Source organism: Schistocerca americana, chromosome 2 (assembly GCF_021461395.2).
Source record: "Schistocerca americana isolate TAMUIC-IGC-003095 chromosome 2, iqSchAmer2.1, whole genome shotgun sequence".
Classification (NCBI taxonomy): Eukaryota; Metazoa; Arthropoda; class Insecta; order Orthoptera; family Acrididae; genus Schistocerca; species Schistocerca americana.
In genome coordinates this window covers 982,291,769-982,319,102 of record NC_060120.1, presented here as the reverse complement: position 1 = coordinate 982,319,102, position 27,334 = coordinate 982,291,769, and the positions used below count along the sequence as shown (strand labels likewise).

General features: G+C 38.2%; 1 protein-coding gene across 1 annotated transcript; it reads right to left on the bottom strand.

The window, feature by feature from the left end:
* Positions 1 to 6,746: 6,746 nt before the first annotated feature.
* On the bottom strand, positions 6,747 to 26,999 carry LOC124595307 (protein transport protein SFT2). Its single transcript, XM_047133994.1, has 3 exons — positions 26,539 to 26,999; positions 26,152 to 26,303; positions 6,747 to 7,278 (listed from the first exon to the last, which is right to left on the bottom strand). The coding sequence occupies exons 1-3, from the start codon at positions 26,722 to 26,724 to the stop codon at positions 6,996 to 6,998; spliced, it is 621 nt and encodes a 206-aa protein (XP_046989950.1). The 5' UTR covers positions 26,725 to 26,999; the 3' UTR covers positions 6,747 to 6,995.
* Positions 27,000 to 27,334: the final 335 nt, after the last annotated feature.

Below are 27,334 nucleotides of genomic sequence, written 5' to 3'. Positions count from 1 at the left end.
AGTTTACGCTGCCATTCGCCACTTTCAGGATGACCTCGATGGACATGCCTTTGTGATTTACACCGACCACAAACCCCTTGCGCAGATGATCCGCAATCTGAGCGCCAACGCACCTCCTCGCAGACTTTGCCATTTGGAATACATTTCACAGTTTTCAACCAATGCACGGCATGTTTGCGGTTCCGATAATGTGGTCGCTGATTTTTGGTCCAGGATCGCAGTGGTCTCAGCTGACATATCCCTCACCGAACTTGCACGCCGCCAGCGGACTGAACACGAAACTCATGCTGAGTTTGATAGCTCAACCTGAACTCTTTGAATTGCAGACCGTCCGCTCCCGGACTCAGACCTTACACTAAGGTGTCACATTTCAACTGGACCATGGATCCCGCCGTCCATGCGACAACCCATTTTCCAAGCACTCCATGATTTAGCACATCCGGGCGTCCGGGCCAGGATCTGCCTTGTGACTGAACATTTTGTGTGGCCTGGTGTACGTCAGAATTGCAAACGGTGGACACAAGCGTGTGTGGCGTGCCAACGTAGCAAGGTTTCCTGTCACACCCACCCTCCCCTCGCCCTCTTTGATGTACGTACCGGACGTTTTTGCCACGTCCACATTGACATCACGGGACCCCTACCCCCTGCGGGCCCATTTAACCACTTATTCACAACGATAGACAGAGCGACCCGCTGGGTCGAGGCCACGCCCGTCACCAACGCTTCCACCACAACGATAGTCTGCACCTTTATAGAGTCGTGGATCTCATGTTTTGGCTGTCCCTCCTCTATAGCAACAGACCAGGGGCGCCAGTTTGAAGCGAACCTCTTTGCACGGCTCTGTCAACTGTGCGGTGTAGACAGATTCCGTACGACAGCTTACCACCCTCAGAGCAAAAGCCTGGTGGAGAGGTTCCACCGCACCTTAAAAGCAGCAATCATGGCACATGGTGGCCAGTGGACAGACGCCCTCCCATTGGGTTTTACTGGGCTTGCGAACCGCAGTCAAGGAGGATCTAAATGCTTCACTCACAGAGGTGTTGTACGGGGAACCCCTCGTCCTCCCCGCTGAATACATCGACGACTCACCTCCGTTGGCAACTGTTGACTTGCAACCTTTATTGGGGCGAGTACGATCCATTATCTCGAAACTCCGCATGCCAGCTCCCAAGACGCACTCGGCGCCACAAGTTTTCGTCCACAGACAGTTGGCAACCTGCACACGTCATGTTGCACGACGACACAATTCGCGGAGCTTTACAATCACCTTATTCAGGCCCATACCAGGTGGTCCAAAGGGTGCAAATACCATGGACATTGATATTAACCAAAAAGCAGTTACTGTTTCGACACATCGCGTGAAACCAGCCTGGACGCTCTCCGAACAATCGGATGAACCTGTCCCAGCCGCCACTCCGCCTGTTGGTCACACTGACACGATCCACGATGATGCGTGTGACGGGTATTCAGGTGATGATACTGTGTGTGACAATGATATGCGTGTGACGATTATTCGGGAGGCCATACTGCGTGTGACAATGTCCCCCCCCCTCCCTAGTGCACGACACCGAACGACGATCGCGGGCTGGCCGCCTCCTCGTTCCCCCGCGCTACCTAGAGAATTATGACTGCAATTAGACAGTTTTTTGTGTAGATTTCTTGTACTTTCCTTTTCAGTATTACTTGACACTCAGTGACTGTGCATTGATTAGCACTAATTTTGACATTTTTCACAAAGTACCGATGTGTACCTTTTGCTTTCTTAATGTACATGTATGGGGGGGGGGGGGGGGCTATGTAGTGATCGTACAGTAATAACCTGCGTACAGTAATAACCTGTACTTCCGTGCATACTTATGTATATGTCTTTGCTATATTTACGATCTTTGGCTCTGCTTCGCCTAGAGAGTTGGAGTTGGTCGATTGTTTACTCTTGCACTGTGATGTTAACCTGTGAATGTTATCCGAATAAATCGTTATTGTGCTGTAAGGAGTTGGTTTATGGGACTCAATACCTACCAAAAATCTACAAGGCTAACCAAAGACTGCGTTTTATTGGCAGGACACAGAAAATTAACAGACCTACTAAGGAGACTGCTTACATTATGCTTGTCCGTCCTCTTTTAGAATACTGCGGCGTGGTGTGGGATCCTTACTAGATAGGACTGACGGAGTACATCGAAAAAGTTCAAAGAAAGGCAGCATGTTTTGTATTATCGCGAAATATGGGAGAGTGTGTCACAGAAATGATACAGGATTTGGGATGGACATCATTAAAAGAAAGGCGTTTTTCGTTGCGACGGGATCTTCTCACGAAATTCCAATCACCAACTTTCTCCTCTGAATGCAAAAATATTTTGTTGACACCGACTTACACAGGGAGGAATGACCACCAAGATAAAATAAGGAAAATCAGAGCTCGTACGGAAAGATATGTGTGTTTATTCTTTCTGTGCGCTATATGAGATTGGAATAATAGAGAATTGTGAAGGTGGTTTGATGAACCCTCTGCCCGGCACTTAAATGTGATTTGCTGAGTATTGATGTAGATGAGGTATGGTGAGGAAAAAAAGAAAACAACCCTAATGACAACATGAAGCTCCTGACTTAGTGAGAACATCATTACATAAAAGGTGACAGCCATTAGTTGCACTGAACAAGAAGAAAAGGGAAATGGGGGTAGTAAATACAAATGACAGAGAGAGAGAATGAACTTTAAGAAGCTACTGTAAACTGAATTTGAGGAGTAGAACAAATGCCTGCACAGGTCAAAAAACTTTGCATTATTTTATGTACTGCTACAGTTTCGTGAGTGAGTGCCAGACCGAGATAAAGGTTGCACTGTTGTACATTATTGTTACTGATCAGCAAGAGATGAAGAGATTTGGTAACATATACTTTATACCTTACATAAAAATTCCCTGAGCTGAAGAAAATTTACGCAAATTAATAAGCAAAATTAGTTCCTGAAATTTTTTATTGAAAACACAACTGACTTTATTTCATCAGCATACTAAGCAGTGGTGCCTGGTGGTATGTGAAGCTGGGTGAGCACCAAGCTTTTCACTGTCATGTTTGTCACATTTTTATATGAGAATTTTAGAATGGAATGATTTTTTTTTTAAATTCAGCATCTAGTTTTTTTGTATTCTATCCCAATAAATTATATGAAAGTGATTCGAATCAAAATACAAAAAGTGCAATAGAATCCATTAAAATTATACAATAAATTTCGTAACTGGCAGAGCTGCCCTTGTGTTTTGACAGATGATCAGCAGTTGACAGCCTTTTGTTGCATAAGGTAAAATTAACCTGTTACTGTAAAGATGGTCACCCATTGGTTGACGTCTGCCATGTTGTAACAGTGATCTGGGATACTTTGTTTGAGTAGTGAAACTGTTAAAGCTTTGGAAATACATCACAGGATGAAAGCACAGTACAGTCATTCAAGTGTGTCCCCAAAGCAACTTTATGAATGGTGCAAAAAGTTTAAGAGAGGCACAACTTTTGTGTAAGATGCTTGGCACCCAAGCCAGGAATGCCACGTAGAGATGAATGAAGACACTGCTACAGGGGAAGAGCTTGAGAAGGAAAATGAATATTACTGTAAATGAAATAGAAACTATTTTGGATATTAGTTTTGTTCAACACACAATTGAAACTCAACTAACTCCACTGTGCAATTCAACTCAAATTTCCTACGAAATCATCTTTGTTCTGAACACCCATCTCACTTTCCAGACCTCACCCCAAGTGATTCATTTTCGAGTGTTTCCTTGCCCTTACAACTCAAATAATTCTTCTCACGAGGTATCCGTGCACTTTTGAGGAACATGGGGAACTTCTTTAAAAGAAGTTGCAAGATGACCTGAGGAACTAAAATAGTTCTTCGTCTTAGGCATAGTATGACATAGCATGTTTCCTTTGTTTCTCTTCCCCACTGCACCTTGTTCAGTTTCTTTGTCCCTGGTGATCAATCAGTAGGTTAATTACAGCTGATTATGTCAATTTCTTCTCGGAGATTGGTGATATTTGCTTGAAATTTAACATGGCCTTCCGTGTAAAGCACACGTCTCTGTGTTACAACTAACTCAAGAGAGCTTCAACTAGTGGCATAACTCTGGCAAAGAATTTTAACCAATAATGAGAACTAAACAGGAGAGAAATTTTTTTATGACCACAAGCTTGGCGCATTAAAGTTTCACTCTTTCCAGAATCACCTTTAAGTATCTAATTCATGAACTTGATAATGCTCACAGTTAACACCAACAATATTATGTCTAGCCACTTTACCACATTTGCCAATGTTGGCACTATGCTCAGTTTACAGTTGATTGAAATATAAAGTTATGCTGATGAGAAAACATTTCCTCCAAAACTCTTATCTTCATTACGAATTACAGGATGAACCAAAATGTTTATGATTGCTAATGAGCTACCAATGTTGATAAAGATGTGGGTGGACAGTATAGAGTAACCTAGCAGCATGGAAAGAAATTGGCGTTGAGAGGCAAGAAAGCAGGGATAAATTCATCTACCCAGAGTGGTGCAATATAAGGATAGGTTTATGCTACAGACTTGCTGCTGGCATATTGCTGCACACAGTAGTATTTATCCTGTAGCTGTTCAAGTCACTAGCTGAGTGCATTACTTGCAGCAGTGTGAAATGAAAATACTCTTTGCATCATTTGAGATCAGTAAGAGCAGTGTGTTCAAGACAAAAATGTGGTTACTGGCAAGGAAAATGAAGAAGAGGTATGGAGAGCACCTTTAAATGCAGAAAGTCTGGACAGTAGGTACTTTCACGTGTTTTACACACAGCTCAAAAATTATATGCAGCTCCAGGCCACTCGTGGCCTGAAGATTCTTTTCCAGATAGTTACAAATGTCTTCACAAATTTACCAGGTTGCTTTAACTATTATTAAACCACAAAGAGTCAAACGTGAAGATTCAATCCCACATTACTAATGCAATTTCTGTGGACAAGTGATGATCTGTATGTCTCATGTCCCAAATAATGTTACGTTCAAAAGGGCTGCCATAAGTGCCTGTATAAAGTAGTCACCAATAATTCTTGCTCTCAACTCATAAACTCAGAGCAAACATTACTGTCTGCTTATCACAATTTCACTAGTATAATATTGGGAAAATTCAGCCAGTCTACAAATGAAATTGCTTACAGAACACTTCTGTGACCCATCCTTGAATATTGTCCAAGTGTGTGGGATCCATATCTAACGAGGTTATCGAAAGATACTAAATGTATACAAAGAAGAGTAGCACCAATGGTCAAATGACTGAATCTCGGAGATAATGCAAAATATCTTGCGAAAGCCTACTAATAAACTTACAAATAGCGAGAAATCTAGGGATGTAGAATAGTCTCCTCCATACACTCTTGCAGATTGTGAAGACAAGATTAAATAAATGACAGCATGTACAGGGGCATTTAAGCAGTCATTTTCTTCCACACTCCATAAGCGAGTGGACTGGGAAGAAATCTTAAAATGTGGTACAACGGGTCTGTCATACACTTCACAGGGGTTTGCAGAGTACATATGCTGATGGACATTTAGACATATGGTGGGTAAGAAACCACGTAAATGAGGAGTAGTACTCTCAACAAAGCAGTCCCTAAAGCAACCAGTCATAGCCAGTAAGACACAGTGGGCTTGTTTCGACATCACTGATCCATGCCAGCCAGGTGTGAGCAGTGACACTTCAGCATGCATACTAGCAGCGATGTTTGCAACTGTTTCCCCACTGGGGGTCTGCTGGCATGCGGCAACGCCCAATTACAAGTACAATGGAGCATTCTACTTGCTGCTACATACAAAACTAGACTACAGTGCATTGCACACAAGGGAGCTACAGTAAAACAGCAATCACCAAGTTTCGCATGAAACTAGCAGCATTTATTGGTACATTATGAAAACATTAGGGCATTAAACAACCAAAGATGGATGATTTTACCATATTTTGGATAATATGTCAGATTCATTAAAGTAAAAGATCAGTCAAAAAGGCGGAAAATTAGGTCTAAACTTATTTGGAGTTGAGTGACACTGCAATAATATCACACTCTACCCCTGGCATTATCAAGACATCTGGACATGCTTTTACAAGCTTGGACTTGACTCTCCTTCCCTCTCCAGTTGCTGCACTCATTTTCCTCCATGTGTAATAAGTGACTGTTTAACATACTTACTATCTTATACTCACCAACCTCTACACAGATAGTATTGCATCAGCTTTTTGCAAGAGACTTACGGATAGAAAAGGGCGATATAACACCAAGAACATGTGCAGAACTTGTTGCAGTTGCATCTTTTGAAATTAAACCATCATAAAAGAAGTTTTTTAAAAATGAAAAAATAGCAAGATGAAAAAAAGACACCTAAGTGTACTTTGTATGGAGTACTATGAAATGAGAATCACAAGATAACTCTCAATGAAATAAAATTTTCTTCGGTTTCTTGCCATGATACACCCCAAATTGTAATAATGCCCTTTCCAGAAAACTACTGCTTCTTATTTTATTTTTAACTCCCAAAGAAATAACATTACTTATTATGAATGACAACTTTTTTTGGAGTTGCTGTTAATGAAATTTGTGTGCTGTACAATGCTCATCAATTCTCAACAAAATATTCTCTCTCACACATTCCTTACACACTATATTGAAATCTTTCATGGAAAAAAACCAATTATTCCAAATTAACTTGCAATTAAAAGAAAATAAATATTCAGTAACTTCTAAGAAATATATATTTATTTATCAGTGATTTCACTTCTTACAATATATGTACATTCGCCACTCATTCTTAAAAAAATAGATCTCATCATGATTTTATTAAAAAATTATATGTTGTTAATATCATTTAAATAAATACATTCCTTTGCTTTGGTAATAGGCACTGTCAGTTAAGTATAAATGATTTACATTCACAAGAACTTTCTTAACATGTTCTCCACTTCATTCAAAAGACATTCATCACACTGGCAGTGTTTTGGAGACAGTGCTTGAGACAGTAGAAGAGCAAAGCCTCGTAAAAAACATGATACCAGACTGACCACCAGGTATGTAACTGAAGAGGAACCATAGAAGTGCAACAATCTGACACGCAGCACAAAGCACAGTGAATGGTGTGCTCTGAACATGCAGTGCAAAATATAGTGTTGCAAATAAAGTACCAAAGTAGACAGAGGTAAAAGGTAATCGTTCCCTTGAACACAAATGCCGCAGGTGATGTAGAGGACCCCAGAGAAATGAAAAGCTGAAATGTAAATAAGTCTATAATTAGTATGATGAAAATGTACTACCACTACTACTATTACTACTACTGCTGCTGCTGCTGCTGCAATAAATAGAACTGTACAGGTATACTGTACCAAAAACTTGTTATAATTCAACTTAATAACAACACATTTAAAAAATTTACTTTTGAAATATAGAAATACAATTTGTATTGGAAATTTAAAAACCTGATGCCATTCCAGAAGATAAGAGTTCTTGTGACTGTATGATGGAAACTGGTTTATGTAACACAGGTTGCAGCCAAAAAACGTATATAAATTCATTCTATGTATGCCTTTTCTTTGCTACCAGCATTATTTAATGCTATAACATTCTGAATCATGAACCATGGACCTTGCCGTTGGTGGGGAGGCTTGCGTGTCTCAGCGATACAGATGGCCGTACCGTAGGTGCAACCACAATGGAGGGGTATCTGTTGAGAGGCCAGAAAAACATGTGGTTCCTGAAGAGGGGCAGCAGCCTTTTCAGTAGTTGCAGGGGCAACAGTCTGGATTATTGACTGATCTGGCCTTGTAACACTAACCAAAACGGCCTTGCTGTGCTGGTACTGCGAACGGCTGAAAGCAAGGGGAAACTACAGCCGTAATTTTTCCCGAGGGCATGCAGCTTTACTGTATGGTCAAATGATGATGGTGCCCTCTTGGGGAAAATATTCCGGAGGTAAAATAGTCTCCCATTCGGATCTCCAGGCGGGGACTACTCAAGAGGGCGCCGTTATCAGGAGAAAGAAAACTGGCGTTCTACGGATCGGAAAGTGGAATGTCAGATCCCTTAATCGGGCAGGTAGGTTAGAAAATTTAAAAAGGGAAATGGATAGGTTGAGGTTAGATATAGTGGGAATTAGTGAAGTTCGGCTGGCAGGAAGAACGAGACTTTTGGTCAGGTGAATACTGGGTTACAAATACAAAATCAAATAGGGGTAATGCAGGAGTAGGTTTAATAATGAATAAAAACATAGGAGTGTGGGTATGCTACTACCAACAGCATAGTGAACACATTATTGTGGCCAAGATAGACATGAAGCCCATGCCTACTACAGTAGTACAAGTTTATATGCCAACTAGCTCTGCAGATGAAGAAATTGATGAAATGTATGATGAGATAAAAGAAATTATTCAGGTAGTGCAGGGAGACGAAAATTTAATAGTCATGGGTGACTGGAATTCGAGAGTAGGAAAAGGGAGAGAAGGAAACATAGTGGGTGAATATGGATTGGGGGAGAGAAATGAAAGAGGAAGCTGTCTGGTAGAATTTTGCACAGAGCATAACTTAATCATAGCTAACACTTGGTTCAAGAATCATAAAAGAAGGTTGTATACATGGAAGAATCCTGGATATACAAGAAGGTATCAGATAGATTATATAATGGTAAGACAGAGATTTAGGAACCAGGTTTTAAATTGTAAGACATTTCCAGGGGCAGATGTGGACTCTGACCACAATCTATTGGTTATGAATTGTAGATTAAAACTGAAGAAACTGCAAAAAAGGTGGGAATTTAAGGAGATGAGACCTGGATAAACTGAAAGAACCAGAGGTTGTAAAGAGTTTCAGGGAGAGCATAAGGGAACAATTGACAGGAATGGGGGAAAGAAGTACAGTAGAAGAAGAATGGGTAGCTTTGAGGGATGAAGTAGTGAAGGCAGCAGAGGATCAAGTTGGTAAAAAGACGAGGGCTAGTGGAAATCCTTGGGTAACAGAAGAAATATTGAATTTAATTGATGAAAGGAGAAAATATAAAAACGCAGTAAATGAAGCAGACAAAAGGGAATACAAACATCTCAAAAATGAGATCGACAGGAAGTGCAAAATGACTAAGCAGGGATGGCTAGGGGACAAATGTAAGGATGTAGAGGCTTATCTCACTAGGGGTAAGATAGATACTGCCTACAGGAAAATTAAAAAGACCTTTGGAGAAAAGAGAACCACTTGTATGAATATCAAGAGCTCAGATGGAAACCCAGTTCTAAGCAAAGAAGGGAAAGCAGAAAGGTGGAAGGAGTATATAGAGGGTCTATACAAGGGCAATGTACTTGAGGACAATATTATGGAAACGGATGTAGATGAAGATGAAATGGGAGATATGATTCTGCGTGAAGAGTTTGACAGAGCACTGAAAGACCTGAGTCGAAACAAGGCCCCGGGAGTAAACAACATTCCATTGGAACTACTGACGGCCTTGGGAGAGCCAGTCCTGACAAAACTCTACCATCTGGTGAGCAAGATGTATGAGACAGGTGAAATACCCTCAGACTTCAAGAAGAATATAATTCCAATCCCAAAGAAAGCAGGTGTTGACAGATGTGAAAATTACTGAACTATCAGTTCAATAAGTCACAGCTGCAAAATACTAACACGAATTCCTTACAGACGAATGGAAAAACTGGTAGAAGCCGACCTCTGCGAAGTTCAGTTTGGATTCTGCAGAAATGTTGGAACACGTGAGGCAATACTGACCCTACGACTTATCTTAGAAAATAGATTGAGGAAAGGCAAAGCTACATTTCTAGAATTTGTAGTCTTAGAGAAAGCTTTTGACAATATTGACTGGAATACTCTCTTTCAAATTCTAAAGGTGGCAGGGGTAAAATACAGGGAGCGAAAGGCTATTTTCAATTTGGACAGAAACCAGGTGGCAGTTATAAGAGTCGAGGGACATGAAAGGGAAGCAGCGGTTGGGAAGGGAGTGAGACAGGGTTGTAGCCTGTCCCCGATGTTATTCAATCTGTATATTGAGCAAGCAGTAAAGGAAACAAAAGAAAAGTTCGGAGTAGGTATTAAAGTCCATGGAGAAGAAATAAAAACGTTGAGGTTCGCCGATGACATTGTAATTCTGTCAGAGACAGCAAAGGACTTGGAAGAGCAGTTGAACGTAATGGACAGTGTATTGAAAGGAGGATATAAGATGAACATCAACAAAAGCAAAACGAGGATAATGGAATGTAGTCGAATTAAGTCGGGTGATGCTGAGGGAATTAGATTAGGAAATGAGACTCTTAAAGTAGTAAAGGAGTTTTGCTATTTGGTGAGCAAAATAACTGATGATGGTCAAAGTAGAGAGGATATAAAATGTAGATTGGCAATGGCAAGGAAAGCGTTTCTGATGAAGAGAAATTTGTTAACATCGAATATAGATTTAAGTGTCAGGAAATCGTTTTCTGAAAGTATTTGTATGGAGTGTAGCCATGTATGGAAGTGAAACATGGACGATAAATAGTTTAGACAAGAAGAGAATAGAAGCTTTCGAAATGTGGTGCTACAGAAGAATGCTGAAGATTAGATGGGTAGATCACGTAACTAATGAGGAGGTACTGAATAGAATTGGGGAGAAGAGGAGTTTGTGGCACAACTTGACAAGAAAAAGGGACTGGTTGGTAGGACATGTTCTGAGGCATCAAGGGATCACAAATTTTGCATTGGAGGACAGTGTGGAGGGTAAAAATCGTAGAGGGAGACCAAGAGATGAATACACTAAGCAGATCCAGAAGGATGTAGGTTGCAATAAGTACTGGGAGATGAAGAAGCTTGCACAGGATAGAGTAGCACGGAGAGCTGAATCAAACCAGTCTCAGGACTGAAGACGACAACAACTACAACTACAACTACAACTACAACTACAACTACTACTACTACTAAACATTCTGGGACTTTCTTCATCCAACGCAAAAAAATTCATCATTCAGGGAGTTTCTTTACCCTTCATAAAATGATTCATTATTAGTGTTGCAAAACACATGAATTACAGTTATTGTGGACACCCTATAAGCCAGCAAGTTGTCTTTCATATTTACTTTCACAAGTCCCTCAACCGGTTTTATTCCTCAACATTCTGTCTCTTCCATGGCTGTAAGTATCAGGTGGTAGAAAGAAAATACTAATCAACCTTATGACGGGAATTAGTTTTCCACAGAACTCATTCTAGTATGTCCTCACATTGGAAAACTACCTGAACTGCACATCATATTTAATTTCAGTAAACTTCTTTTAAATGAGAAAGCTTTCAACTACATCTGGTTTGTGGGGCACTCAATTGCGCGGTTATCAGTGCCTGTACAAATTCCCAACCTTTGCTGTGTCCAATCTCGCCACTTCCAGGAATGATGAGGACAACACCAACTCCCAGTCATCTTGAGGCAGGTGAAAATCCCTGACCCCGCTGGGAATCAAACCTGGGACCACATGCTTGGGAAGCAAGAACGCAACTGCGAGACTCAACTACATGTGCAGCCATACTCCACAAACTACTGCGAAATGCATGGCAGAAGGGTACTTATCCTTGTACCAGTTATTAGAGCTTCTTCCCATTCCATTCTCATAAGGTGTGCAGGAAGAAAGATTGCTTAAACACTTCTGAGAGCACTATAATTAGTCTAATCTTGTCTTTGCAATCTCTCACATAGGTGATTCTTGAAACTTTGTAAGTAGGCTTTTTTGGGCTAGTCTGCCAGTTCAGTTTCTTCAGCATCTCCATGACGCTCTCCCATGGGTCAACAAACCCGTGAATATTCGTGCTGCCTTCCTCTGTATACATTCAATACTACTGTTAGTCCTATTTGCTTTGACTCCCACATAATTGAGTAATATTCTAGAATACGACACTTGAATCTTTTGTAAGCCATCTCCTTTGTAGACTGACTGCATTTAGTATTCTATCAATGAACGAAAGTATGTCGCCTACTTTACTGTCACTGAATCTGTGATCATTCCATTTCACATCCCTACAAATTGTTACACCCAGTTATTTGTATGAGTTGACAGTTTCCAGTTATGAGTCATCGATCTTTTGATCATCGGATCCTATGTTTTGTTATTTTATGAAGACCAGAATTTTACACTTCTGAACATTTAACATATGTTGCCAGGCAATCTTTGCACCACTATGAAATCTTGTCAAGATACAACTGAATATTTGTGCAGATTTTTCGGACATTACTTCAGCCGAGATCACTGTATTATCAGCAAAAAGTCTAAGGTTACTTTTAATAGTTTCTGCAAGGTCATTAATACACAATAAGAACAACAAGGTGCCAAAAACATTTCCTCGTGGGCACCTCTGAAGTTACTTATACAGTTGTTTTTAATAACTCTCCATCCAAGCTCAGAAGTTGTGTCCCTCTTACCAAGACATCTTCAACCCAGTCACAAATTTCACTTAATATCTGATATGATCTACCTGACTGTCTTGACCCATGGCTTTCAAGATGTCATATGTGGAAAGTACACGTTGGATCTAACACAACTGATGGTTCAGAATCCACACAGGCTGGCATCATTCTGTTCACGATACCTCGTTATATTTGAGCTTAGACTGTGTTCTAAGTTGACAACAAATAAATGTCAAGGATTTTGGGCAGCAGTTTTGTCAATCACTTCCGCTACTCTTTTTGAAGACAGGTGTGACCTGTGTTTTCTTCCAACCACTGTGTATGGTTTTTTATTCAAGGGATTTACAGGAGTAGATTATTTTTAAGAAAGGCGATAACTCAGCTGCAAAGTTAGTATAGAAGCTGGTAGGGATTCCACTGGGCCATGGACCTTTGTTTGATTTTTAGCAATTTCAGTTGTTTCTCAACACCACTGGCACTAATATCTATATCACTCATCTTTGCAGTGGGGTGAGTGCTGAACTGGAGGAGGGGGGGGGGGGGGGGGGGGGGGTAAAACTCCTGGATTTTAGTGTATGAAGGAACTTTTGGAAACAGAACTAAGCATTTCTGCTTTTAATGAGTTTGTTAGCATAGCCATCCTCCACAGCAAGCACAGAAATATGTGTTTTGTAAATAAAATATTTCTGCTTATTTTCTATCGTAAATTTGAGTTCCTGTCTAATCCATGATTGACTGGACACCAACTTAGGTGCTACTAACAGTGTTTACATATGATGCAAGTTTTTTTGGATTTTGTGAGAGAACTTTCAATAATTTTCTGCTACAGTAGTGACTGAAGGTTTCATGTGTTGCCCTTTCGACAGCCACAAATGTTTCATTACCTCATTAGCTATAGTGATGCTTTTTTTGCAACTATCATGCAGCCATCTCAGTTTCTTTAGACACTTCTTTATAGTGACTGTATACCACAGAGGATCCTTCTACTAAACCACAGAGGATCCTTCTACTAGGCTCATATCTATCACATGCATGGTTTTAAAATTGAGCCACAGTTATATATGTTGTTCTCCATAGCTAAGTGTTTCGAGTTCCTAACTGAGATATGGCACTACTACCTCTTTATCTGGTTTGCTGATCATATAAATCCTTCTACTTGTTTTAGTTGCCCTTCGTACTTTGGTAATTGTTGTTGCTTCACTGATATCGGTTGCAATGTGGATATCCTAAAAGAGGTCAGGTCTATTTGTTGTCATTACATCCAATATACTTTCATCATAAGTGGGTTTCCCAGCTTATCTGTTCTATATAGCTTTCAGAGAAAGCATTTAATAATTATTGTTGGATGATTAGTCTCCTCTAATGATAACAGTATAATTGGGGAACTTGTGTCCTAGTGAACGTGTGTTTTACTTAAAAGTTTTTTTTACATCTGTAGGTGAGTCTGGTGGTCAACTACAGGTATAAGTTTATGCCCATATCTGATACTGTCACTATCCATTTCTGATCTCTCAAGCCTTCTTGGTTCACACTGCTTTTTACAGTAATTTTCTTCCTATTCTGTCTGTGTCATCTTCAATTCTGGTGGCAAGCATGTGGGCATCTTCTTTAATACTGCTCATTACCACTTCCCTCCTTGCTTTATTTTGTCTAACTAGGCTATCAGTTCCATCCAACAGTTTTCGGAGATCTTCGCTTACTGTCCATACAGTCTTGCTCTTGGGTATATGGGTTACACAAAAGTGAAAAAAATTAAACTGTCTTCCTTGGTTTCCCACATTTGTTATCCTCATGTGGTATATGTAGACACTCCAGATTATGTGTTTGGTTTTTGGCTGTCTCCATTCTTGAGATGGTTTTGAACAGTGTATTTCACATCCCACTGCTTATGCATTCTCTGGAGCCGCAAATGCTATATTTGGTTTCATTTTTCTCCCTTTTATTGCTAAGCGCGAACTCAGAACTCTTTGTACAGACCCATTACTTTTTTTTAGAAGCAAAACCATTTTTCAGTCCCTACCTCTGTAATTTGATTTTCTATTGTCCTGTATTTTATTCTAGTCAGCAATTTTAAAATGTATTGGTTTCCTGATGGTTGGCACAAATACGGACGATGTTCAGAAAGTAAAGAAATACTTTTTTCTGAAGGTAGGTTGTTTTTATTCAGGATTCTAACATACCATATTATTCCCCACTCTTTTGGCTACAAAACCCTATATTTCAACATAATCTCTGTTCAATGTGACTGCTTATACCATTCTGCTGGGAGGGTATGTATGTTCACATGGCAACATTGTACAAGTCAATGTCAGGGCCAACATCTTGTTGCATCAATTACCTCCCCACCATACACATACTGCTTCCTGTGGAGTGCATCCTTCATTGGGCCAAACAGATGGAAGTCGGAAGGTGTGAGATCCAGGCTGTAGGGTGGATGAGGAGGAACAATCCAATGAAGTTTTGCAAGTTCCTCATGGATGCGCAAACTTGCGCGAGACCTTGTGCTGTCATGGAGAAGGAGAAGTTCATTTATATTTTTGTGGTGACAAACATGCTGGATTCATTTCTTAAGTGAAGGTAGCACAAAACATTTCAGAAATGATTGTTACACTATGAGGGAGAACATCATACAGAATAACCCCTTCTGAGTCACAAAAGACTGTCATCATGACTTTACTGGCTGAGGGTGTGGTTTTGAACTTTTTCTTCGGTGGAGAGGTGGTGTGATACCACTTCATGGATTTTGTTTTGTTACCGGTTCGAAGTGATGAACTCATATTTCATCACCTGTGACAATGTTCGACAAAAACTGTCAGTCAGCCTGCACCATGCACGCAATTCGGCTCTTTATGATTTTCTGTCAGGCAGCGAGGAAAACAGTGGGCATACACCTTTGTGTACCCCAAATTGTGGACGAGTGTGTCAGCAGTACCAACAGAGACGTCCAGTTGTGCAGCCAGGTGTTCAATTGTGATCCACTGATCTACTTGAATAAGCGTGTCTGCATGTTCCAACATTACAGGAGTTACAAATATATGAGGCTGGCCAGCATGTGGGAGACAGGGCAGGTTTGTGCAACTTTGTTGCTATGGTGACACACACCTCACCCAACAACTCACCATGCTTTAGTTCAGTGTCAGGTCTCCGTAGACTTCTCCAAGCACCTATAAGTACCTGCAATATTCTACTTTTCCATCAAAAGAAACTCAATGACAGCACCCTGCTTGGACTGCACCTCCGTTAAAGACACCGTTTTGAAGGCTATATACAGTACCTATTGGAGCTTCATGCACTATGGGGATGAAGCAGGAATATTTCACATGTCCCACAACAAATTCCATTTTTTTTTTTCAGCTGAAATTGGCCATAGAAAAAAAAGTGTTCCATTACTTATTGAACAGCCCTCACTTTGATGGTAACCTAATACCTAATTTCTTTTCCGTATAACCAGTTATGGTCTTGTGTGCAGTCAGATTTGGGGTTTCATGCATAGTTGTTTTGAGACCAAATCATTGAAAAATTCTGAATGTGACTGACAGATTTGCTGAAAATTTTATCATTATAATAATAAAAAAGTTAAAATCTTAAGTTTGCTTCCTGACTCATGGTCAATAGCAAAAATAGTTCATGAATTCAACATTCTCATTGTTTGGATAAACTAACCCAAAAATTAATGAAAGAGCAAGGCATTCTTCCAGTTTTAGTAAAGAAGAAAGGAGTAGGTATAAGTGAAGAAACAATCAGAAAGATCCAGCAGGTTTTTTTGAAGATGATGAAAACAGTAGAATGTGTCCAGGTTGCAAAGGTAGCAAAAGAGTTGTTATAAATGGAGTTAAAGTAACAAAGCAGAAACGACTAGTACTGTCAAATTTAAATGAACTTTATGTAGCTTCAAAAATTATCATCCTTAATGCAAAATTGGAAGGTCAAAATTTTGTGACCTTCACCCTAAGTGGTTTATTTTGGCTGGATCCTCAGGGAAACACACCGGTGGAGAGTGGTGAGACTTGATGCCTTTTTTACATAAGCGGTAGGTATAAACATCAGAAAAGAACTAAAATGTGTAATAAATAGTCAGTTTTTAACTCTTTCTGTCCCTATTTTTAATTCAATCCTTTGCCATTTACCATCATCATAAAAAATTAAAAACTAAAGCCATGCACAATGGATCAAGTCTCACCATATGTGGGACACTTGATCCCTTTTACGGGGAGACTTGATCCGCCACTTTATTGTGGTAAATAAAACAATTTATTCATTATTCAAACCAAATTTTATTTTGTCTATAAGATTAATAAGAGGAACTGAGGTTTACTAACAAAAGAAACTCACATAATAACTTTAGAAAACAAATTCATTCATGATCTCTAGAGGCATTGCTTGAGGTGCAATCTGTAGCCTACAAAACATGTTATGAGATCATAAAAAAAGTCACTAAGTTATCAAATGTATATTTTAAATAGTTTAAATTATTGTCAAAAAATTAGAATCAGCATGTTTAGTGTATCCAAGATCATACACGAGATAAAGCACATTCACACAAGGAAAAAACAAGTATACTTCTTGAGAAAGTCAATAATGGTTGCCTGTGTTTGAAGTATTGAACATGATGAAATTATAGACAAACATACAAATTATTGAATATTAAAGCCCTCAAATTTGACACTGTTAAAAATGAAACAGGTAACTCTGTCATTCTTTGAAGAAAATGCTGAAGATGGAATGACTCATACAATTTGGTTCCTTTCAATGTTACATGTGTCTTCAGTTTCTGGCCACTTGAACCGTTGGCCCTCTATTTTTCTTGCACATTTTATAGTGAAATTCTCTTCGTCAGGAACATTGACAATCTCTCCCACATAATGTTTTTCAGTTTTCTTTGTTTGGAAGGTAGCAATGATCCATTTTCCAGTGCCTGGTTCATCATTCAAAATTTCATCAGAATCACTGTTACTCAAATTCTCCAAGTCATTATCAAACTCACATGGAGACAGTTCTTCACTTTCTGGAGTTTCTACTTTCGGCTTATTTGTTTGTTTCTTGTTTTCAAAGTTCAGCCTCTTAGGTCTTCCCACAGGTTTCAATCTTCGTGCATTTCTTGCTCTGAGTTCTTCCTCAAGTTTTGTCAGAGTGTTTGTTAGGATTGCGGTACATGCTCGTTTTCTTCCTCGTCTAGTTGTAGTGCGAGCTGCTGCCTTAGGGTGTGGTCTGATATCTTCAAAGGATCTGTATCCAATAGGGCTAGGTCTAATTCCGGAAGATGAAGGTGTTGATACTGAAACAAACTCTTTTGGAGAATCACAAACTTCCACAGATTGTAAGTGGTCTGTTGTATATGCAGACAAAAACTCATCATCTGTAAATATATCAGAGTTAAATGGCCATATGCCTGAAACCTGAAAACCACTAATCACGTTGCCGAGTGTAAAAGCTTTAGGGAAAGCTCTACCAAAAATCTCGGAGATATCATAGATAGAGATAGTTTTCCCTGGATGCGCTGTCATCCAGTCTCCTGCAACAGAATTGTAATATGCCTTCAGTGGACCATACACTGACCTATCATGGGGCTGTATTTTATGGGATGTATGGGGAGGAACTGTCAAAAGAGTAATTCCATTTTCTTTTGCAAAATGTAAGGATTCCAAACTAATATGCCTATTATGATTGTCCATGATAAGTGCTTTGTGTTGATCACTGCATTTTACATATTTATGAAAATGTTCTAAAAACCAAACAAAATTATCAGCTGTCATCCAACCCCTGGAATGAGTGGAACCACTGGTTCCAGGAGGAGCTCCATGCAGCATCCTATCCTGCCAGTTCACACGTGGAAAGATCATGAAAGGTGGGATGTGGCCTCCTATAGCATTTATTGCACAACATGCTGTCACAAGTTCACCTCTCTCGGCAAAAGTCACTTTTCCTACCTGTTTCTCTCCTCTTACAGCCACTATTTTTCCTGGTTTGTGGACTGTAGTAAGACCTGTTTCATCTGTGTTCCAAATAGATTCTGGTCCAAGAACTTCCCTAGCGATAATCTGGCGAAGATTATCAAAAAACTGTCTAACATTGTGTTTATTAAAGCTGCTTCCTCTGCTAATACTGGTTCCTTCTGGTGTACGAATAGAGTGTTCAGGATGCCTTCTCATGAAACCTCTGAACCAGTCATTTCCAGCTCTGCCCTCTTTCTTCCAATTTTCAGGAATTTTTTTTTTTTTATTTTCAGAAGAAAACTGATATGCAAATGCAAGCACACCTTTTGCACTCAGGCCATGATGTAATTTGCTTGCCGTTTTCAAGTATTCAGATAAAGAATTTTCCTCCTCAGCTGAAAACACCTCAGACTTCTTGTATGTAGAAGAATAAAACATTTCAGTATCTTGACTTAACTGCTTCCCTACATAACATTTTAAGGTCATTAGTGGGACTTGAAATTCTTTTGATGCTCCTCGAAAACTTTTTCCCCCAAAGCGCGCCATTACTGCAAGTTCCATACTTCTAGAGTCAATTTTTTTTCTAGCTTTGACTCCCTCTTTCCTCTTATATGTAAGACCCATAGTTCTGCAATATAAAGCAAAATTAAGATACTTTTTGTTTTAGTTTATTAGACCTAAGTTTCATTTTCATCCATATTGTATAATTCAATGCATTATATTACAATAAAATGCCTATATAATAACATTTGTTGGGTGTTGTATGTTTTACGATAATGTGATACCAGGAAACAATTAAATCTTTGGGAAACATTTGAACAGGGACACTTGATATGTGGATCAAGTCTCACGAAGTTCTTGAGGATCAAGTCTCCCCATAAGACACAAGTAAGCAAAATTGCTTTTGAATGCTCCCTAACCTACAAATAGCATTCATTTTCAGTTATACTTTATGCCTTAAAGTATGGACTTTTATGGGAAACAGTTACCAGCATTATTTCCTACAGAATTAATATGTAAAAATAATTGGATTCACTTACCAAAATAAAAGTTAATTCAGTGAAAAATCTTTCTTTCCCTCTTACTGGACAGCAACAACAGTTAAACTCACAGATGCAAATTACAACAATGGAAAGTGGATGGCAAGAAACACTGATGCCAACAAAAAAAAAAAAAAAAAAAAAAAAAATAATTCCCCAAAATGGCCAAAGTAATGGGAGGAACAAGTCTCCCCACAGATCAAGTCTCACCACCCCGTGTGTTTGTTTATATAATCAAAATGTCAAACTGATGACTGCGGGTTCAAAACTCAGTTATCTTAACTACAAAGAGTTGCTAGATATAATGGCCTGTGACACTAACTGTTATGACTGCGTGATGAGTTTGTGTAATAAATGCCCTAGTAAGGAAACCATTATTGAATTGTTTCACAAATATGATGAGGAAATGCCAGATAGTATTACCTTCATACAGTGGCAGAAATGATAACAGTGGTTAAATCTCAGGAAGAGTACTTGAAATCTTTAATTGATAACTTTAAAAAACTCAAAACGCCCCACTACGTTTCTAAAATCCAAAGTAAGTATTTGAAGGACGAAAAAGCACGACTTTATGAAACTGAATGCATAGTGCTAGCTGATTTGCAGAAAATTTTACATTTGTGATTCAGGATGCAATACAAGGGTACCACTGGGTCAATGACCAGGCAACAGTGTATCTATTTATTCTCTACTTTAAAAATGAGAAAGATGAAGTTTGCAGTTCTTCAATTTGCATTCTAAGCAACTACTTGGAGCACAACACTTTGGCTGTACATGTGTTTCAAAAGTATGTAATAAATTACATAAAAGAAAATTTTCCCAAGGTTGAGAAGCTGATATACTTTACAGATGGAAGTGATAGTCAGTATAAGAACAAAAAGGATTTTTCAGATATGTGCAACCACAAAGTAGAGTTTGGGTTGGAGGATGAATGGCACTTTTTTGCATCTTGCCATGGTAAAAATGCATGTGATGGAGTAGGAGGTACAACAAAACTTGAAGTAACTAAAGCCAGCCTACAAAGACCAATCACAGACCAAACTCTCACAGTACGGGACATGTAGTAGTAGTAGTAGTAGTAGTAGTAGTAGCTGCTTTATTCATTCACAGATCTCTTTTTACAAGGATATAGGACATGTATGTTTTTTGCAAGGATAATATTAAAGGCATTACCTGTTTTCTTATCAAGAAAGAAGAAGTAGTTCTGCATATGAAAACAACGCTTCAACCAGATTTGAAAACTGTACAGCAATAAAAGGAACAAGGCATTTCCACAAATTCCTTGGTATTGCAGAAAACTTAGTTCAATGCTATGTAACATCAGAAACCGATATTTATGAGGATCATTGTGTCAGTAAAATTACATCTCTGTCTTTAACGCTGAACGACATAATGGCACGTGTGTATGATGTACAGTGGTGGCTTGCAGAGGTTGAAAGAATAAGTTTGGAAAACAATGATGTTTTTGTGCATTTTTACCACCCTGCTGGCCCAAGAACATTATTCAATAAATCTACTAGTGAGAAAGTTTGGATACCAATGAAAAATGTTTTAAGGAAACTTTCAGTGCTTGAACTTACCACAGCAACTGGGGGGTTGCATTATTAAAAATAAATAAAGTAAATGAATATTGGGTGATAGTGTTAACTAAATAGATTCACAATTAAATGTTATTACAATGAAACAATAAACCATTTAAATAGGCAACAGCTATAAGATCAGTTGTACAGTAATCTGAGTTATTTCCCCATTTTCATAAATTCATATCTTTGTTCACAGTCAGATATCAAACTAAGCCGAAACTTCACAAAAAATTATAATTTTCAAGTTTAAAAAATTCATAAAAAATTAAGGAAACATTTGTAAGTGTTCTTGCTCTATATGGGGCTAGTAGTGTATGATATCTAACTATAGGAAAAAAGATTCTCATAAATTACTCCTTGTTTGTTGTTTTTGGGCCTAAAAAGTGGATTTTTGAAAATTTGGATACCAAACATTGGAGGTCATTTCGACTGGTTATTTTTGAATTTGGGGTATTTTGTGTAATAGACAATGTTGTAGAGGATACTTTTTAGAAAAACAATCATGTCAATTGCAAGGTTGTAACTTACCCAGTGCAGAGATATTCATATTTTTGCTAACGTCTCTAAACTGAAACATCGTTGCGTGCTTACAAACAAAAATGGACGCCATTCGGTAAAGGTGAAAGGTAACTTTTTTGTTTTTTTTGTTTTTTTTAACTGTTCTGAACTTCTCAATTATAGGGTAATCACATATAAAAAAAATTAAAATATTTAAAAGTGGTCAAGCAACCAACTTAATTTTTATTGGACCACTTCGTTTGGATTGACCCATATTCAACTTTTCGCTAATCTCTCCAGACTGAAAAAGCGTCACGCGCCTACAAATAAAAATGGCCACAAACCAGTAAAGGTGCAAGATAAATTATTTTAAAAAACTGTTTTGAACTTCTCAAATACAGGGCAATCACATATAAACAAATTAAAATATTTGAAAATGGTTAAGCAACCATCACTGGGCCACTTCCTATGGACTGACCCTTTTATATAACTGGGTACGTTATCAAAAATTTTTGTTGCAGCACTGTGCACCTGTTTTTGTGTGAAAGTCAATGTTAATGTGGAGTAATGAATGTATTTTTCCTTCTGTCATTGTGATTATGTACATAACTGCATAACTGCTCATTTTGAACTGTAGTTGATTATTTACAACAAACTTCACGAGGGAATAAATATAGAAACAGCTTCTGCAATGAACCATACATATGTTGGGTTGGTGCTTGCTTCCATGCAGTATGATCAGCCCAAGCAGAACAGCTCTGTAAGGAGGGTCAATATGGAGTTGGTTCGGCTGCTTCGGGCAGCTGCTGGGTCAGACATGGGTTTGATTCCTGTTGATGCTTTTAGTAGGTTGGATTTCACTAGGCGTGGGTTGCATCTCAGTAGGAAAGGAAAGGCTATCAGGAGATTAAGAAGCAAGGTAGATGAATTTCTTGTTTGTCTGTAAGATTTAGAAACAGATAATGCAATAGAAGTGCTTTGTCTGTTAAAAAATCGCGTAGTCACAGATATGGAAAAGCTAAATGTAAGTGGATATAAGCTTTCAGCGTACATAAGTAGACAATACGGAAAAGAGTTGCCATATATTTTAAGGGTTAACATAGTGTGAAAAACTTAGAAACTAAAAATTTTGTGTAGAGCAACATATAACAGAATGTGCCCCTGAGCTTTAACCAAATAATGGCAATTTTATAATTGTAACTTTGCAGAGGCTTCTAACGGAAAATTTTCAACTATTCTTGAAAAATTTTGATTCCTACCCGTCAGACAGAGGGAAGGAAATTATTACATGTGGGGATTTCAATGTACATTTTCTGAAAGGGTTTGACAGCAATAATGATACTGAAGTACTACTCAGTTCTTTCAATTTGACATCAGCTACTGATTTTCTTATTTGGATAGTAAAGGGAAGCAGCACACTGATGGATAATATTTTCCTAGGCCAAGATTAAATTTAATCCAATAAACATTTATCCTGTCAAGAATAGTCTTTCTGATAATGATGCACACATAATTACAGCATATGATATTGCTCCAGACAGTAATGCAAAACAGTCATCCAAAATGGTGTGTTCAATTAACCATTGAACAATTTCAAATTTTAGGGAAAGTTTGCAGCAGTTAGATTGGGATGAGTTGTGCCAGGAACCTGACACTAATTTAAAATCTAACTTGTTTCATGACACATTTGTGAGTATTTTTCAAAACAGTTTCTCTACGAAAATAGTGAAATATAATTCTGACATGAAATATAATTCTGACAGAGCATATAAGTTTACTGAAGGGATAAAAATATCTTATAACTGTAAGAGGGAAATGTATCTAATAGCAAAAAAGAATAATGACCCATAAACAGTCAAATATTATAAAAAATACTGTAAGATATTAAGGAAAGTTATTAATAAAAGTCTAGAAGGGTGTGTATTATATCTGAGATTAGCAGCTCTGATAAAAAATTGAAACAATTTGAAATATCGCAGAAAAGAAAAACCGCAACCAAGAGCACAAGAAGACTTTATTACCATCAAACTGAAGGAAAAGTTAATTAACAAGAAGTCAAAGGTTGAAAATATTTTTAATATAATCATTTTTTAGATGTTGAAAAGAGGATCCACATGTTCATAGCAAAAGGCAAAGCTGTATGTGGAAGAGACAATACCAATGTAGTTTGATAAAATCAAAATTCTGCCTGTCTCTCCTTCTAAAGATAGGAAAATAATAAACTCAATGGAATGTAAAAGCTTTCACAGAATTGATGGCATCTTCAACAAAGTACTAAAGGTTTGTTCCCAACAGATAAGTAGGATTCTCAGTCACATGTGTAATAGCTCACTGAAACAGAGCAGTTTTTCTGAGAGATTGAAATATGATATTGTTAAACCATTGCCTAAAAATGGGGATACGGCTGATGCCAACAGCTACCACCCAACCGCACTTCTTACTGCTTTGTCCCAAATTCTTGAAGAGGTAATGTATTCAAGAGTAGATTTACACATTTATAAAAATGAAGTACTAACAAAATCATAATTTGATTTTCAGAAAGGCTTTACAACAGAAAATGCTGTATATGCTTTCACTGATCATATATCAAATGCTGTGAATAACAAAATATCGCCAACTGGTGTTTTCTGTGATCTCTCAAAGGCTCTTGATTGCGTAAATCATGGAATTCTTCTACATAAGCTTAAGTATTGCGGTATGGGTGGGACAGTACACGATTGGTTAAATTCATATTTAGGTAACTGGAAGAGTACAGAGGGCCGAAATAAACAGTTTGCATGATGTGCCCAAAAATCAGCAGATTTCTCCAGTGGGGGAGGTACCAAGAATGAGGTCCCATAAGGTTCAGTCTTGGTCCCTTATCGTTTTTAATATATATTAATAACTTGCAACTCTACAGGGTGTTTCAAAAAGAATACACATATTACAAAGTATTATTTTGTCTAAACTCTTGATTGCTGTGCCTCGACTTGGTTACTGGAGAAACAAATATATAGTCTAGTTTACATTAATAGCTGCTAGATGTCAGTTGTCTTCTGTCTTGCTTGGTAACTGTCATATGTTTAAAATGACTACTCCACAACAGAAATAATTTTGTGTTCTCAAGTTTGCAAAGTGTAATCCTGTGATTACAGTGCAAAGACATTTCACATGGTGCTTCTAAAACACCAGCCAATTCTTTTTGTCACTGTATAACACATCAGCAAAATGGTTTATTGAAACTGTGGAAGTAAATATTTACCCCTCTCTCTGAATCTGCTCCAGAGGAAGGGAATCAGACAATGAATGACGCTGTAGTCGAGTCAGCAAAAGAAGATACCTGACAGTTCCAAAGGACTTTCTATGTCTGCTCCACACTTCTACCTGAACCTACCTTGTAAAAAAATTTTGTGTATATCTTTATCGCATCATTTCAGTGTTGTAGCAGCTCTATAGACGATTAGGCCTACTGTTTTTGCCTACAGTCATTTGTGTTTCACAGTTTAAACCTGGCAAGAGCACTGCCAGCTGTCAGGGACACTCTTTTTCTGACTCTACTATATTACTAATAACGGGCCCCATAATGACAATAACTCTAAATAAACTTTACACATCATTATATACAACAACACATGTGGCAACCAAGTGACCAGTCTACCAACCAACAAAAAACTCAACTGTTATACCACAAAAGAATGAAACAAATTTTTAATAAAATCACGAAGATATCTGAAACACACTGGCAAAAAAAAAATGTAAAAGGCAGACTTGTAGGTAGCGCAACCACTGCTATGGTAATAATCGTCTTAGGTGTTGGTATCCGCTTCAGCTATATTTAGTCCTTTATTATTGGATCACTACCAATTTCATGGCACTAAAAGCCACATCTTCAGGTGTCATATGTTCACTTGAAGATGTGGATATTAGTGACATGAAACTGGTAGTGATTCAATAATAAAGGACTAAATAGAGGTGAAGTGGTTATTAATTCCCAAGAAAAATATAACAGACACAATCTACTTCACATTTGACACCAAACTTCCCATAATATAGTGATATTGTTTGCTACACCCCTTACTTCATACCAAATCTTTGTGCGAACTATTGTAACAAATTCCTTTAAACAGCAACAAGAAACAAAGGGGCTACCATAGGAGGGAAAAACAATGAGAAATTCAACTCAAATGTACATATCTGTTAATAGTATTATTTAGCACAAACATGAAACTAATTGATAATGTTTACACAGAACCAGACACACAGCATCAAGGCAAACACAGTTTGTACAACTCAATCCCAGCACAGAAGGGATACTTCCACCATTCAAGGAATGTAATGTCCGAGATAAGCGTTATTGAACTAAAAGGTTTACTCATGGCCAGTTTCATTTACACACATTGTATTCAGGTGTGTAAAACATCAAGTCAATGTAGCTTACTAAACATAAGTAACACCATCAGAACAATAACAAAATCTAATCTCCGTGATTCTTTTATAATCATATCCACAGAATTCATACAACATCGTACATATGATAGTGACAAATAATGATTGCAGACTAATACTGTTCCTTCACTGTATAATGATTTTGGTCTGAGAGCTGTATTGGCTACCTCCCACTTATTTACTACAATTATGTTACACACTTTAATGAAATTCTAACTAAATACAAGCTAAATAAGGTCATACAATACCTGCTAATTACAAATAAGCTGCCTAATGTGTACAGGAGTGCGAATTTTCTTGCTTTCAAGAGCAGAACAGGTGTATACATAGCAGCAAGGATGAAACAGAGGCAACCCATTCCGAGGCAAAAACAAAATCCTGTGATTCTCTGAATCCGGCCCTGAAAGCAGATACGAAACTGAATCAGAATACGTAATATGTACCCCAAGTTTCATGAACATTGTAGCTCATTTATGAAGGTACACTAGTTTTTCATAGCAAGCGTCAATGTTTATGATCAATTCTTATAGTGATAAATTGGTCACGCTGCACACGCAGTTAGGAGGCTTTAAAACGAAATGCCGCTTCTTTCAGGTGTTCATTACGAATTATAGGGAAAATTATACTATACTAACCATACGTGGACAGCAATCTTTCTGTGCTTCTGCAAACCATCCATCTGGTGCTTCGTCATTTTCGCCCGATCTCTTAAACCACCTACCAACTGACGTGGCTGGAAAAACAGCAGGGATACTAAACTTTGTCTGTGATTTGTCATTTCTTAAGAGATACTCGTCGAGATCCCTTTTCAGATCTACCATAGCTTGTTTACATTATTCACACATTGTAAGCCTAAGCAACAACTGTCACTTCAACGCAAAGATGTGACGCACTATCTCAGAGACAGAATGTGTGTGTAAACAGAGAGAATAATTAATTACACCCAACACAGCTCTAAATGAAAAATCAATAGCTAAGAAATCCTGTTATCTGTAACATGATTTTCCATTTTTAGTTGGTCATGAAAATACGAGTGCTGATTTCCCTGACCTAAAATACATTGGGTAGCATTCATCTCACGCTAGGTGAGAAGAGCTCTGCGTCATAGTGACGTGCATGCTACGTCATCGTGGCATAAATAAACCTAAATCCGACTTCATGCATACGTATATCGATCTTTGCAGTTGTACCCACACCACAGAGGTTGTGCGGTAACGTGGAAGCTAAATGTAAATACACATATACAAACGAAATGACAGCAGTTGTGTGGTATGCTCATCCCAGTTTAATTACTTGTTAAGCTGTAATCTCAACAGTTTTCGATGTTATTGTGTGTTTCTTGATGTAATGAATGTCTGAACGAAGGAACCAAAACAATAACAAAAGTCAAAAATAGCGTCTAGTCATTAAAAAAAATCCGATTAATTGTGC